Source organism: Geotrypetes seraphini, chromosome 14 (genome assembly GCF_902459505.1).
Source record: "Geotrypetes seraphini chromosome 14, aGeoSer1.1, whole genome shotgun sequence".
Classification (NCBI taxonomy): Eukaryota; Metazoa; Chordata; class Amphibia; order Gymnophiona; family Dermophiidae; genus Geotrypetes; species Geotrypetes seraphini.
This window is the reverse complement of record NC_047097.1, coordinates 5,935,790-5,948,133: the sequence shown is the minus strand read 5'-3', so window position 1 is coordinate 5,948,133 and position 12,344 is coordinate 5,935,790. Positions and strand designations below refer to the sequence as shown.

Sequence of the window (12,344 nt, the reverse complement as noted above, 5' to 3'; positions counted from 1 at the left end):
AGAACTAAAATTATTTTTAAGCTATAAATTTTATTTTGCTTTCTTGGATTCTAAATTTTAATGTGTGCCCATACTGCTTTTCTTGCTCTTTAGGCGTGAAGGGAAAAGACAGACCAATTGGGGCTTTCTGTATGATACTTGTATGAGCAGAGTAAATTTATTCGCTTTCCAGGAGAAAGTGGTTGGCCGCATTTACCCTCCTAGCCGCTAGGTGTCCCTAATAGAAAGGACTGCTGTCCGCTCTCTCGCCGTTCGCAGCCAGTGATATTACGGGCGCAGCTTTATATCGTCCCTCCCAGAATCCTTTGCTCTCTTCCACCGGCCTTGTCCAACATGGTGGGTTTCATGATTTTCTCATTCTTTAAATCCGTTGCCATCCTCCCTCGTCGTTTCTGGCGCGGACACAGTATCCGGTCTCTCGTTCTGTCGAAAGTTCGGGGCCGCTGCTCGGCTGGATGCGGGGCTTTGGGAAGGTTCGGTGACGGGTTTCTCTGGTTGATGCCCCACCGCGGGGAGGGTAGGAAGAAGCGGATCGGGGCACCGGGTCCTGTGAGAGGCCAGGTGGGGCGGGCTTAGTCCCCGTTCGTGAGCGGCTATTTCAGGGTTTGTTTGCCGAGGTGCCTCTTTCTACTGGCTCAGGCTGCCTTTCGTTGTTTGGGAGGTGTCCGGAGGCTGTTTATGGCATGTCGGGCCTTGTCTTGTTTGGAATTGGTTTTAATCCTGACGCTGAGGCCAGCGTGTGCTTGTAGCTGCTCCTAGTAAGGGCGTACAGTATCGTCAGTTGCATCCTTTACAGTCCTGGTTATTTCCACCTCCGAATTAAAGGACGGGAAGCGGGGGGGGGGGGGGGGGGGGGTCGGTGCTTTAGTTTTAAACTTCTGACGAATCGGTAATTAGAAAGCTATGTGAGCCGAGTGTGTGTGTGGATATGGCAGTTTTTTTGTTTGGGAGTTTTGCTCTGTGCTTGCAAAGGGGCTTTTGTGTTTACTTTGAATCAGTTTTATTAGCAGGAAGTACAAAACAGCATGGTACAAAGATAATATCTAGCGGGGCTTTTGTGTTTTAAATCTATTGAGGTTGTGAAAGCTTTCTAGTGCCCAATGTATGGACTGCATGTATAGCCTGCTACCGCATGTTTAGCCTGTATAGACTGCATGTATAGCCTGCATATATAACCTGTATAACAGCTATGGACTGCATGTATAGCCTGTATACCACATGTACAACCTGTTATCGCATGTTTAGCCTGTACAGACAGTATAGACTGCATATATAACCTGTATAACAGCTATGGACTGCATGTATAGCCTGTATACCACATGTACAACCTGTTATCGCATGTTTAGCCTGTATAGACAGTATAGACTGCATGTATAGCCTGTATAATAGCTATGGACTGCTTGTACAGCTTGCATTTACAGCCTGTTACCGCATGTTTAGCCTGCTACCACATGTATACAACTTACATCCCACTACACCTCACACAACATGGCAATTTTTAACAAACACCAACTACTAGGGATATTGTACCTAATCTGCTCTCAACAGAGAGACACTGTTGTTGCAGGAGCAACTAGTCCAAATGGATAGTACTCGTTTACTATTGTAAGAATTAAATAAGTTTGTGGTGAACGTGAGCTATTTAGGTTGTGGCCGTTTTTCTTGTCAGTGGTATCTCATGAGGATTGTGGAAACTCAAATGCCCAAGACCCCTCAGGAGCTAGTAAAATCTCCGTTATCCGGCACCTACAGGGATTGGTGGATACTGGATAACTTTTTCTGATTGAGTGTGTTAGAAATCTTGTCTGACACATTCTCGATTCCCGCCCCCAAAGCACCAGTGTGGCAGTGGTCCTGAGCCGCAAAGTCCTCCTCCCTCAAGCCCCAAAGTGGCAGAAGCAGGTGGCGGTCCTGAACTGTGAACCCCCTCGCTCCCTCATTCTCTCTTCCTTACCCAAAGTGCAGCGGTCAGCAGGGGGAAGCCTCAAAACAGGCTGCTCACGGCCAGCCCAGGCAGGGCCTTTCCACTAATGCCTGCTGGGGCTGGCCGTGAGCAGCCTGTTTTGAGGCTGCCTCCTGCTGACTGCTGCGCTTCAGGTAAGGAAGAGAGAGAGCACGAGGGAGTTCGCAGCTCAGGACCGCTGCCTGCTTTCGCCAATTCAGGGCTTGAGGGAGGAGGGCTTTGCGAGTCAGGATGCTACCGCGCTGGTGCTTTGGGTTGGGAGGTGGGGTTTGCAGCTCAAGATTGCAGCTGCTTATAGTTCTTCAGGGCTTGAGGGAAGAGGGTTGTGGTTCAGGACCACTGGTGCTTCAAGGGACACTTTTTTTTTCCCTTCCGGCAATTTTTTTTGCCAGTTGGGTGTGAGTCCTAGTTAACTGAGACTACTGTACTCTGAAAATGAGTGAGGTGGTTTCTACTGTCATAGGTAGGTAATAGAAAATTAAGAAAAAGCCTAAACTTTTAGTTATAGAAAGCCTGTTGTTTTTCTTAATGACTTAGAGGTTGTGGCATTTAAATAACCGAAACAAAGGGATTGAGCGAGCATTGATGAGCTGTTACAGACTCTGGTGTTAGAGAGGACATCATTTTCCTGGTATTTGACTTTTGTTTCTTTTACAGAGTTGTCTTCATTTACTCCCTCTTATCAAGCTGCACTTGTGTTTCGGCATTTAGTTTGTGCTGCTCGGCAGCGTAGCTTGATAAGTGTATTGTTGTTAGAGAAGCTGCCCTTTTAAAGTATGGTTGTGAGGAGACGTTCATTGTGGAGAATTTTTATGTGAATTGTGTATATTTTGTTGGTATAACAGATTGTTTAGTAGGTTGTCAGAATGCTACTTTATAATTAGGGCTTTTGATTTTAGGTTATGTTTTTCAGCGATTATCAATTAACACTGATGCAAAAAAATTAAGGATGCCTATTAAGCTTCATTAATAAATGGGCTTACTACATTCTTATGTTGTCTTTCACCTGCACTAAGCACGGCTGTCAAAAATGACTTTTTCCTGTTTGTTTTATTTCTGGCCATACACTAATGTTAACGTTAGCATTTCACATGTTTTTTATATTATCACACCTTCTCCTGACAACAAAAGTTGGTGCAATGATAGACACTGGAAAGCGCATTTAGGGGCTTGTCCCTGTTTGTGATTTTCTTACCACCTTTACTGGTTCTGAGCACCTATGTCAGTTTAAGGTTTTAAAACACTTTATAGTGTCCAGTTTTTTGTTGTGTTTGGTAACGTTAGCATGTGGCCATTTAAAAAATTACTGCAATAGTGCTTACTTTCTCCTGTGTGGGAGGTGCTAAGAATTCCCATGTTTATGGATGTGCTAGACAGTTTGTCATGTGCTAGCATGGTTGTCATGTTAGGCATGATGTGCCAACAACTAGTATGCTATCTTCTGCCTCCGCATGCCCACTCCCAACAAATTAAAAAAAAAAAGATTACCGCACACTTAGTACATGCAGAGATAACACTCTAGCTCAGTGTTCCCTTTGTACACCTATGGACCAGCGGAAATAAAATAATTATTTTGTGGACTGGCAAACTACTAAGACTGAAATAAAAACTCCCGTCTCCGCCCCATCCCCGCAATTCAGTCCCCGCGAACTCGGTTCCTGTCTCCATCCTGTGTACAGGGAGTGGGGAAAGAGATCCATGGTGCATCTCTCCCACTCCCTCTACTGCCATATCCAACATTTTTCCCTCTCATCCTCCAGATCATGTGCTGCATTTTTCACAATTGCCCACCATCCCCATGCCCAACATTTCTCCTCCTGTCACCCCTTGTCAGCACCATGCCACACCTCTCCCTCATCACTATGTCCTACATTCCTCCCCCTTGCAATCCCTTCAATTTGTCCCTTTGCTCCCTCTCCACCACCATATCCAACATTTTTTCCTCTCATCCTTCTCTTCCCCATGTATCTCTTCCTCACTCCTCTCTCTCTATGCCCAACAATTTTCCTTTCTTCCTTTCCCCATGTGCACCATCTTTCCCTCTCATTTACACACTCATCCCCAACAATTTTGGCTCTTGCATGCTGCTGACCCGGTTCTGGGTCAGCCATGTGCAGCGTGCAAGAGCCACTGTGCGCTGTCCCAGCAAGCAAGTGCAGCTGGCGCTGAAGATAAGGAGAAGTCAAGCTGGAAGGAAGACGGACATGCGCTTACAGGGGACACTAATTCTTCACAAACCGGCAGGAAATTTTTGTGGACAGGTGGTTGAAGAGCACTGCTCTAGCTCATCCTGCATTAGTCCTTTTAGTACCTGATGCAGCTTGGGCCCCTATAATAGCTAGTTAGATAAACACCACCTTCCCTAGTACTCTTTCACTCCTTATCTGGCTTATTTTGTATCCTCTGTCCAGCTTGTGTGCTTTTTCTGCATAAATTGCTCCTAAGTGACACACATTTGATTTCATCAGAAAATACTGTAATGTGAAAAACATAAACACTGATTTATGTTTTTTTTACTTCAGAGCCCCTATTTAGCTGGAAATTAATACCTAAATTTACAAAAGAAGCCCTATTTACAAATAACCAGAACCAGGTTCACAACATATTATCTTAAACTACCCCTAATACAGCTAAATCAGACAAAAATGTACATGAATGTTCTACTTTGTTAATTAATATGTTTTGTTTTAATGCAGTGCGTCTAGTAGACTTGAGTGCTAGGGTTATGCATCTGAACATGCAAGTTGCTTGCAGAATATCTCTTGTCTTTGAATTCTGCTTCCTTCCCGGCAGACTTGCTCTTGCCTCCTGTTTTTCTTCTGCAAACAAGTTACTCAGATATGTTTCTAATCTGCTTTATGGTTATGTTATTTTCAGTTTTTTCCTGTTTCAAGTTGGAGGCTTGGTGCCTAGAGGTTTCCTCATGATAGGATCTCTGTCTGGGAGAAGACGTAGACTTGCACAGCAGAAGTCTGCTGCTAGCATGATCAGCCCTCATGAACACCTGGCTAGCCAATCTGCTGTAATATTTTTGGAACTCGGGAGCCGATCCCTGAGTAGCTGTTTGCATCCCTGATTTATCAGGAACTTGCGTACAGGCTGTTTGGCTCCTTCCTGGCTTGGCCGGCATTAATAATGGACTAGCTGTGTGTTCCTCCCACCTTAGTGGTGAGAGTTTCTGGGGATTGAGGCTCAGTCTGACATCGGTCCGATTGGCAGCCTGAAGGCCAAATTCATAGTGTGAGCTTGTAAGGCAGAGTTCACCATTTGTTCTAGCTGCACTTCTGAACTCAGGCAGGCAGGCACCTCATGGCACAGTGAGTAAGGCTATTATAGCCTATGGGAAAAATAAGGGGGAAGTGGGGGTGTCTCAAAGTGTCAGGGTATTCTTGGACAATGTGACAGCAGTGGCTTACATCAAATGACAAGGAGGCATCAGGAGAGCCCTGTTATATTTAGAGGTTCAGCTCTTCTTTCAGTGCGCAGAAAGCTCAAGCTCTATTTGATATACCTCAAATATAAAACCGGAGTTAGAATCTAAGCTGTTTACAATATAAAAAAATATATAAAGGGGGAGGGAACAAATACAAATTAACAAATACAACTCTGCAAACATCTCAAAAAACATGAAGGAAAAAGATAAGCCCTAAACCAAAGGATTAGTTACAATAAAATCTGGTGTATAGGAAAATGGAAAGGGATAAAAACATAAGGTGTGGGATAAGAATGTAATCATACTCTTTTTTTTTTTTTTTGCTTGTACTTGTTAAATTATGAGCAAAATGCCTTAGAAAAGTGTCTTTAGTTGAGACTTGATTGTCAAAAATGAACTTTCAATGCGAAGATAATGAGGTAAAGAATTCCATAGTGTAGGAGTTATAACAGAAAATGATTCTCATCTCATGAAGAAACCCATCTGCAGGCTCTGTCAGCCACAAACATTGCGGACATGAAGAATGTTCAGGCTGATTATCCTCAGAAGTGGGGGGGTGGATGCATTAGTCCAACCATGGCTGGAGAAAGGGTTCTTGTACGTTTTCTCCCCCTCCCCCCCCCAATTGTCCATGCTAGGGCAAATCATCTGCAGAATTGCAAGTCATCTCGGCTTGGTAGACAGGTGACGCCAAGTTAGCCCCGCAGACCTGGTATATGGTCCTAGTTTGCCTCCAGAGGGGCAGGGCCTCAGAATCCAGGCCAGGTGGATCTTTTCACTCAGGCACCACCGGTCCCTATCAAAGATCTGGAACACTTTGGGCTTATGGCATGGATCAGGCAGCCCTGAAGAGCAAGGGTTACTCAGAAATGGTCATTTCAACTCTGCTTAGAGTTAAGAAGCTATTGACGGTAGCAGCCTATGCCAAGGCCTGGAAGTCCTTTCAGCACTGCAGGCTGTATGGCACAGAGATCCAGGAGCCTCTGCACCATTGCCTGGACTCTGAGGGCTCTCTCCAGCTGGCCGGAGAATCTACAAAGAGGTGCAGAAGGGGGACATAGAACTTGATTTTGTAACCACTTCAAACAACCCCCAGCCTTTACGAGCTCCAATTTTGGTAGTTCTGGACTTCAGAAGGATCTGAGTCGAATCACTGAAGGTGCAGATAGCAGGCTTCTTTCCAAACTCGGAGGAAAGGGGCTCTCTGGCCTTTCACCCATATAGCGCCCAGTTCATTAAAGGGGCTCTTCAGTTGTGCCCTCACAGTGTTCTCCCCAGAAATTTTTTCCAGCCGGGTGGCATGAAAAAGTAGCTGGGTGGGGTGGGCGAGACAGGGAAATTTGATGGTGGGGAAAATTAAGGGCTCCTTTTACAAAGATGCGTTAGCACCTTAATGCGTGGAATAGCGTGCGCTAAATTGCCGCGCATGTAGCCGCTACCGCCTCTTAAGCAGGCGGTAGTTTTTCAGATAGCATACGCTAATCCGGTGTGTGCACTAAAAACACTAGCGCACCTTTGTAAAAGGAGCCCTAAATGTGCACTATTTTTATTAATTATTATTTTCCAATGTTCACTATTGCTTCCTTTTTTTAAGGTTTGACACTTGTGCCAGAATATTTTTACTAAATTTAAGAAGTATCCAATTCTAGAAGTGAATAATTAGATATTCACCCTCTTTCAAATGGTATAGAGCAGTGGTCTCAAACTCAAACCCTTAGTGGGGCCACATTTTGGATTTGTAGGTACTTGGAGGGCCACAGAAAAAATAGTTAATGTCTTATTAAAGAAATTACAACTTTGCATGAGGTAAAACTCTTTATAGTTTATAAATCTTTCCTTTAAAGGAAAGATTTATAAACTATAAAGAGTTTTACCTTATGCAAAATTGTCATTAACTATTTTTTTCTGTGGTCCTCCAAGTACCTTATTTTTTCTGCAGTCCTCACATTTAAAGTTTAATATCTTTCCTTTCTCAAAACTGACACATTTCAATCACTATATGGAAAATAAAATCATTTTCCCTACCTTTGTTGTCTGGTGACTTTATTTTTCTGAAAACAACGAACAGACTGCAGATAATGTACAAAGATGCAGGCGCTGTTTATTAGTAAATGCAGTAACATATACAACCTTATAGCCAACCAAGGGACCCTACACGGTGCGTGTTTCGGATAACACGCCTTCCTCACGGGTCCATGATGGTTAAGGTATAAAGCAAACTGCATAAAAGATAACAAACACACGCCAATCACGATCAAATGGGGTCAAGCAAGTCTTACACAATGCCATTTGATCGTGATTGGCGTGTGTTTGTTATCTTTTATGCAGTTTGCTTTATACCTTAACCACCATGGACCCCTGAGGAAGGCGTGTTATCCGAAACACGGACCGTGTCGGGTCCCTTGGTTGGCTATAAGGTTGTATATGTTACTGCATTTACTAATAAACAACGCCTGCATCTTGTACATTATCTGCAGTCTGTTCGTTGTTTTTTGGTTGCTGTTGTTTACTACGTTGGACTTTCTTTCTCCCTTTTGTGCATCGGCTTTATTTTTCTGTCCATTTAACTATGTTTCCATGGTCTTGTCCTTTGACTGTTTTTCTCTCCGTCTTCACTTTCTGCCTTGCATCCATCTTTGGCATTAACTTAATATTCAATTTTTCTGCTTTCTTTTCAAAATCTATGTTTCCATGTCTTCCCTTCTATCTATCTCTTCTGTCCCTATTTCCATGGTCTGCATCTCTTTCTTTCCTTTATCTCCATCCCTCCTTCCTTCCTTTCCCCTGGTCTGGCATCTGTCTCCTTCCCTCCCCCAACTTTTTATTTCTTTCACCCTGCCCCCTTCTTTCTTTCTCTCTCTATCCATGCCCCCATTCTTTCTATATGTCTGTCTGTCTTTCTCTCTCTCTCTCTCTCCGTGCCCCCTTTCTTTCTTTTTTTCTTTCTCCATGCCCGCCCTTTCTCTCTCCATGCCCCTTTCTGTATGTGTCCCGTTTCCCTTCTTTCTTTCTGTCTCTCTGTCCCCCCCCCCCCCAAGCCACCACCATTGGGGAACAGGCCGCCACCGCCGCAATCAGGTAACAGGCCGCAATCGGGGAACAAGCTGCCACTGCCACAATCGGGGAACAGGCCGCCACCACCGCAATTGGGGAACAAGCTGCCGCCACCACAATCGGGGAACAGGCCGCCGCCACCACAATCGGGGAACAGGCCAGTGCCGAGGTCTTAACTCTCCCTGCATATCTTCTACAGCGCGGGCCAACCAATTCACGCCACCCGACGTCAATTCTAACGTCGGGGAGGAACTTCCAGGCCAGCCAGGCAGCAATTGGCTGGCCCAGAACTTCTTCCCCAACATTAGAATTGAACGTTGGGTGGCGAGAATTGGTTGGCTCCGAGCTGGGGAAGATATATAGGGAGAGCTAAGACCTCGGGCGCTGACCTGTTCCCCGATTGCAGTGGCTTGGGGTTGGGCAGTGGGGAAGGGAAGCAGATTGGGGACCCCTGCTTTAGGCAAGGACAGATTGCGGGCCGCAAAATAGTCCCTGGGGGGCCGCATGTGCCCCGCGGCCGCGTGTTTGAGACCGCTGGTATACAGATTTAAAAAAGGGAAATGCGTTAATGAAATCATTAGGTTCAATCTAGCCATTTATTTCTGCATGAATTTAAACAACTAAAAAAAAAAGATAAATATAGCTCATCCAGTCATACAAGAAACATCTCTACAGCACCTCTAATAATATTTTGATCACTATATTCCTTCCTGAGGTCTCACTGAGGATATGAAATAGATGTGATCCCCACTTCCAAACCTCTTCCACATAATTTGAAGGAGACCTGTTTTATCGCACTACAGCAAAATAAAAAAGTAGCAGATAAAAATCAAAGTGAGAGCTAGGCAAAACAGTTTAGGTAAAAATACAGGTAATAATTAGCAATGTATTAAAAATATTTTATTTTTATTTGCTTATAATGTCATTTGAAAGCTGTTTGATGTTAATACAGCTTTAATTTAATTCACCTACTAATTCTTTTACAAACCACCTCACCCTCAACAACCCGTTAAATGTTTATAAGATCTACAACTTACCTCTCTAGCTAATCACTGTAACTCTGTTCTTTTAAATTAACCTTTTGTAATCCGCCTTGAACCGCAAGGTAAAGGCGGAATAGAAATCCCTAATGTAATGTAATGTAATGTAATTATAGTGTGTGTGGGGGGACGACAACACCTACATCAACAGTAAAGTTAGCATAGGATCATTAAATCCAGTGGCGTACCTAGTATATATGACAGCCAGTGCTGATCATTTTTTAATAACCCCCTCCTCTATATAAAAAAGTTATTTTTAGTAATAATCCATGAGTTACACAACAAGGGTGCACCTAGGAAAAGGCAGCATCTTAAACACTGCAGTGAGCACTAGAACACCAACACATGCATTGTAAAACTAAACAAGCCAGATCCTGCACAGTCAATTGATCCTGTACAGTCATTGCTAACAGAAAGCCATGTCCTTTTCATACACACAGAACAGAGATGCACCCTCGCCTAATATGGAATAATCACAAACTAAAAATATAAATATGTAGACAAAAGTTAAACTGAAACGCCAATAAACCAGACTCTGCATACAATGCAACACCACAGAAACAGTGACACGTACCCTAATACTGTGCAAAATATAAAGACAGTAGATGTAAATTTGAAAAAACTGCTACATAACAATCACCACTTTACAAATTAACAAATATAAATAAAACAGGGAAGAGAGAAATAAGAAAATACAATTTTATTGGACTAATCCATTTTTCAATTAGTAGTAATTAGCTTTCAGAGGCCAAATCTTTCTTCAAGACAGTACAGTATACTGCTGTTATGGTATCCTGTCCTGACCTGAGGAAAGGGGTTTAGTCCCCAAAAAACTGCCTTATTTCCATTTTCTATTGATAAACTTTAATCAATACAGTTACAATACTACTTGATTCTACATAAAGCAACAACAAATTTTTTTTCCACCTTTTGTCGTTTCTGCTTTAATCATCTTCTCTTCACTCTCTTCTTTCTATTCAGCAGTTGTCCTCGCTCCCTTCCATGCAACATCTGTCCTCTCTCTTTGCCCCTTCCACCCAAACTCTGCCCTCTCTCTCTCCCCCTTGCATCCACTGTCCACCCTCTCTGCCCTTTCCATCCAGTGTCCGCCCTCTCTCTGTTCCATATGGCATCTTCCCTCTTTCTATGTCCCAATAAACTGTATATCCTTTGCCCTTTCTCTCCTTTGTACTCTGTGACCTTTGTACTTTGTGCCTTTGTACTCCTGTGCCCTTTCTCTCCATTTCAGCTTCCCCCCCTCTCCATTTTTTTTGTCTCCACCACTTCCCCTATGCTCTAGCACCTCTATCCCCTTCTCTCCCCCCATGCCCTGGCATCTCTCTCCTCTCCTTCCATTTCCCCCTTCCACTCCATTATCTGGCATCTCTTCTCCTTCCTTTCTCTCCTTCCTTTCACCTGGTCTGGCATCTCCTCCCCCTCCCCCCATATGCCCTGACATCTCTCCCCCCTCCATGGTCTGGTAGCTCCTTTCCTTTCCCTCCCTCCTATGGTCTTGGCATCTCTTTCCTCTCCTCTCCCTTCCCTGGTCTTCCCTCTCCCCTCTCTCTCCCCAATTGTGTGCAGCAGCAGCACTTCTCTTCCTCTCCCCCTTCCCCAATTGGATGTTGCAGCAGCATTTCTCTTCCCATCCCTCCCCTCATGCCCTAGAATCTCTCTCCTCTCCTATGTCTCCCTCTGCTTCCTTGCTCTGGCACCTTTCTTTCCTTTCCCTCTGGTCTGGCATTTGTCTCCTTAGTTTCCCTTCCCTCCCCCATGCCCTGGCATTTCACTCCTCTCCCCTACCCCCTCCATTATCTTGTAATCTCCACTCCTTCCTTTCTCTCCCTCCTTCCTTCCTTTCCCCTGGTCTGGCATCTGTCTCCTTCTCCCCCCCCCCAATAGTCTGGTATCTCCTTTCTTTTCCCTCCCTCCTATGGTCTTGGCATCTCTTTCCTCTCCTCTCCCTGGTCTTCCTCTCCCCCCCATTGGGTGCAGCAGCAGCATTTCTCTCCCCCCTAATTGGGTGCAGCAGTAACAGCATTTCTCTCCCACATCTTCCCCCCCCCCGCCTCGGTCGGCAGATTCGCTACAGGCTAAGGCAGGAGATAGGTCAGCGACGGAGGTAAGCTTACAACTTGGAGCTCTTCCTTGCTTCGGGCCTTCCTCGCTGCTGGGTCCTGCCTTCATGGAAACAGAAAGTAGGCAGGACCCGGCAGCGAGGAAGACCCGAAGCAAGCAAGAACACCAAATTGTAAGCTTTCCTCCCTGCCCTATCTCCCGCCTTAGCCTGTAGCGAATCTATTTCTCGGACCTACTTCATTTCTCTTCGGTACCTTCTCCCTCCGTTAGCCAGCAGCAGTTACTGAAGCACGCAGCTGCAAGCTTCCGCCTCTCCTCTTTCCGATTGGTTTCGCTTTGTGCAGGAGCGTCTTGTGCGATAAGCTGCAGAACAAAAGTAAACACGACGTCGGGGTTCTTCCTGTTTGTGCACTGGGTCATAATGAGCCTGCAGCCCCTGCCTCCAACTGCGACTGTAAAAATCGACCAGCAGTAGGAAAATTGTTTTAAAAAGTAAAGCTGAAAACCCTTTTTTTGGCGCTTTAAAAAAAAAAAAAAAAGTCAGACGGAGGCGAATTTGCAGCCAAAATGACAGCCAGGCGCTCACCTAATCTAGCCGGGCGGGGCGCCCGGCTGAAAGGCGCTGGGGAGAACACCGCCTCAGGTGTGTCTTCCTTTCCCTTCTTAACACCATATTACAAGGTCTCAGTAGAGCTCTGTATGAGTCCTTATGGAAGACTTTCCTTCTGGGTCTTACAGTCGAGATATGTTGGCGATTATTTTGGCAAGATGAGTT

General features: G+C 44.9%; 1 protein-coding gene across 2 annotated transcripts in view; it reads left to right on the top strand.

The window, feature by feature from the left end:
- Positions 1-212: 212 nt before the first annotated feature.
- LOC117348379 (40S ribosomal protein S17) overlaps positions 213-12,344 on the top strand; it is a 31,437-nt gene continuing 19,305 nt past the window's right edge. The window contains exon 1 of one of the 2 annotated variants that reach the window (XM_033920450.1): positions 213-336. In XM_033920450.1, the coding sequence (XP_033776341.1) occupies positions 334-336 (3 nt within the window). In that variant the 5' untranslated portion in view covers positions 213-333. Of the gene's footprint in view, positions 337-483; positions 562-12,344 lie in introns of those variants that run through there. The other variant, XM_033920449.1, reaches the window with a different exon arrangement.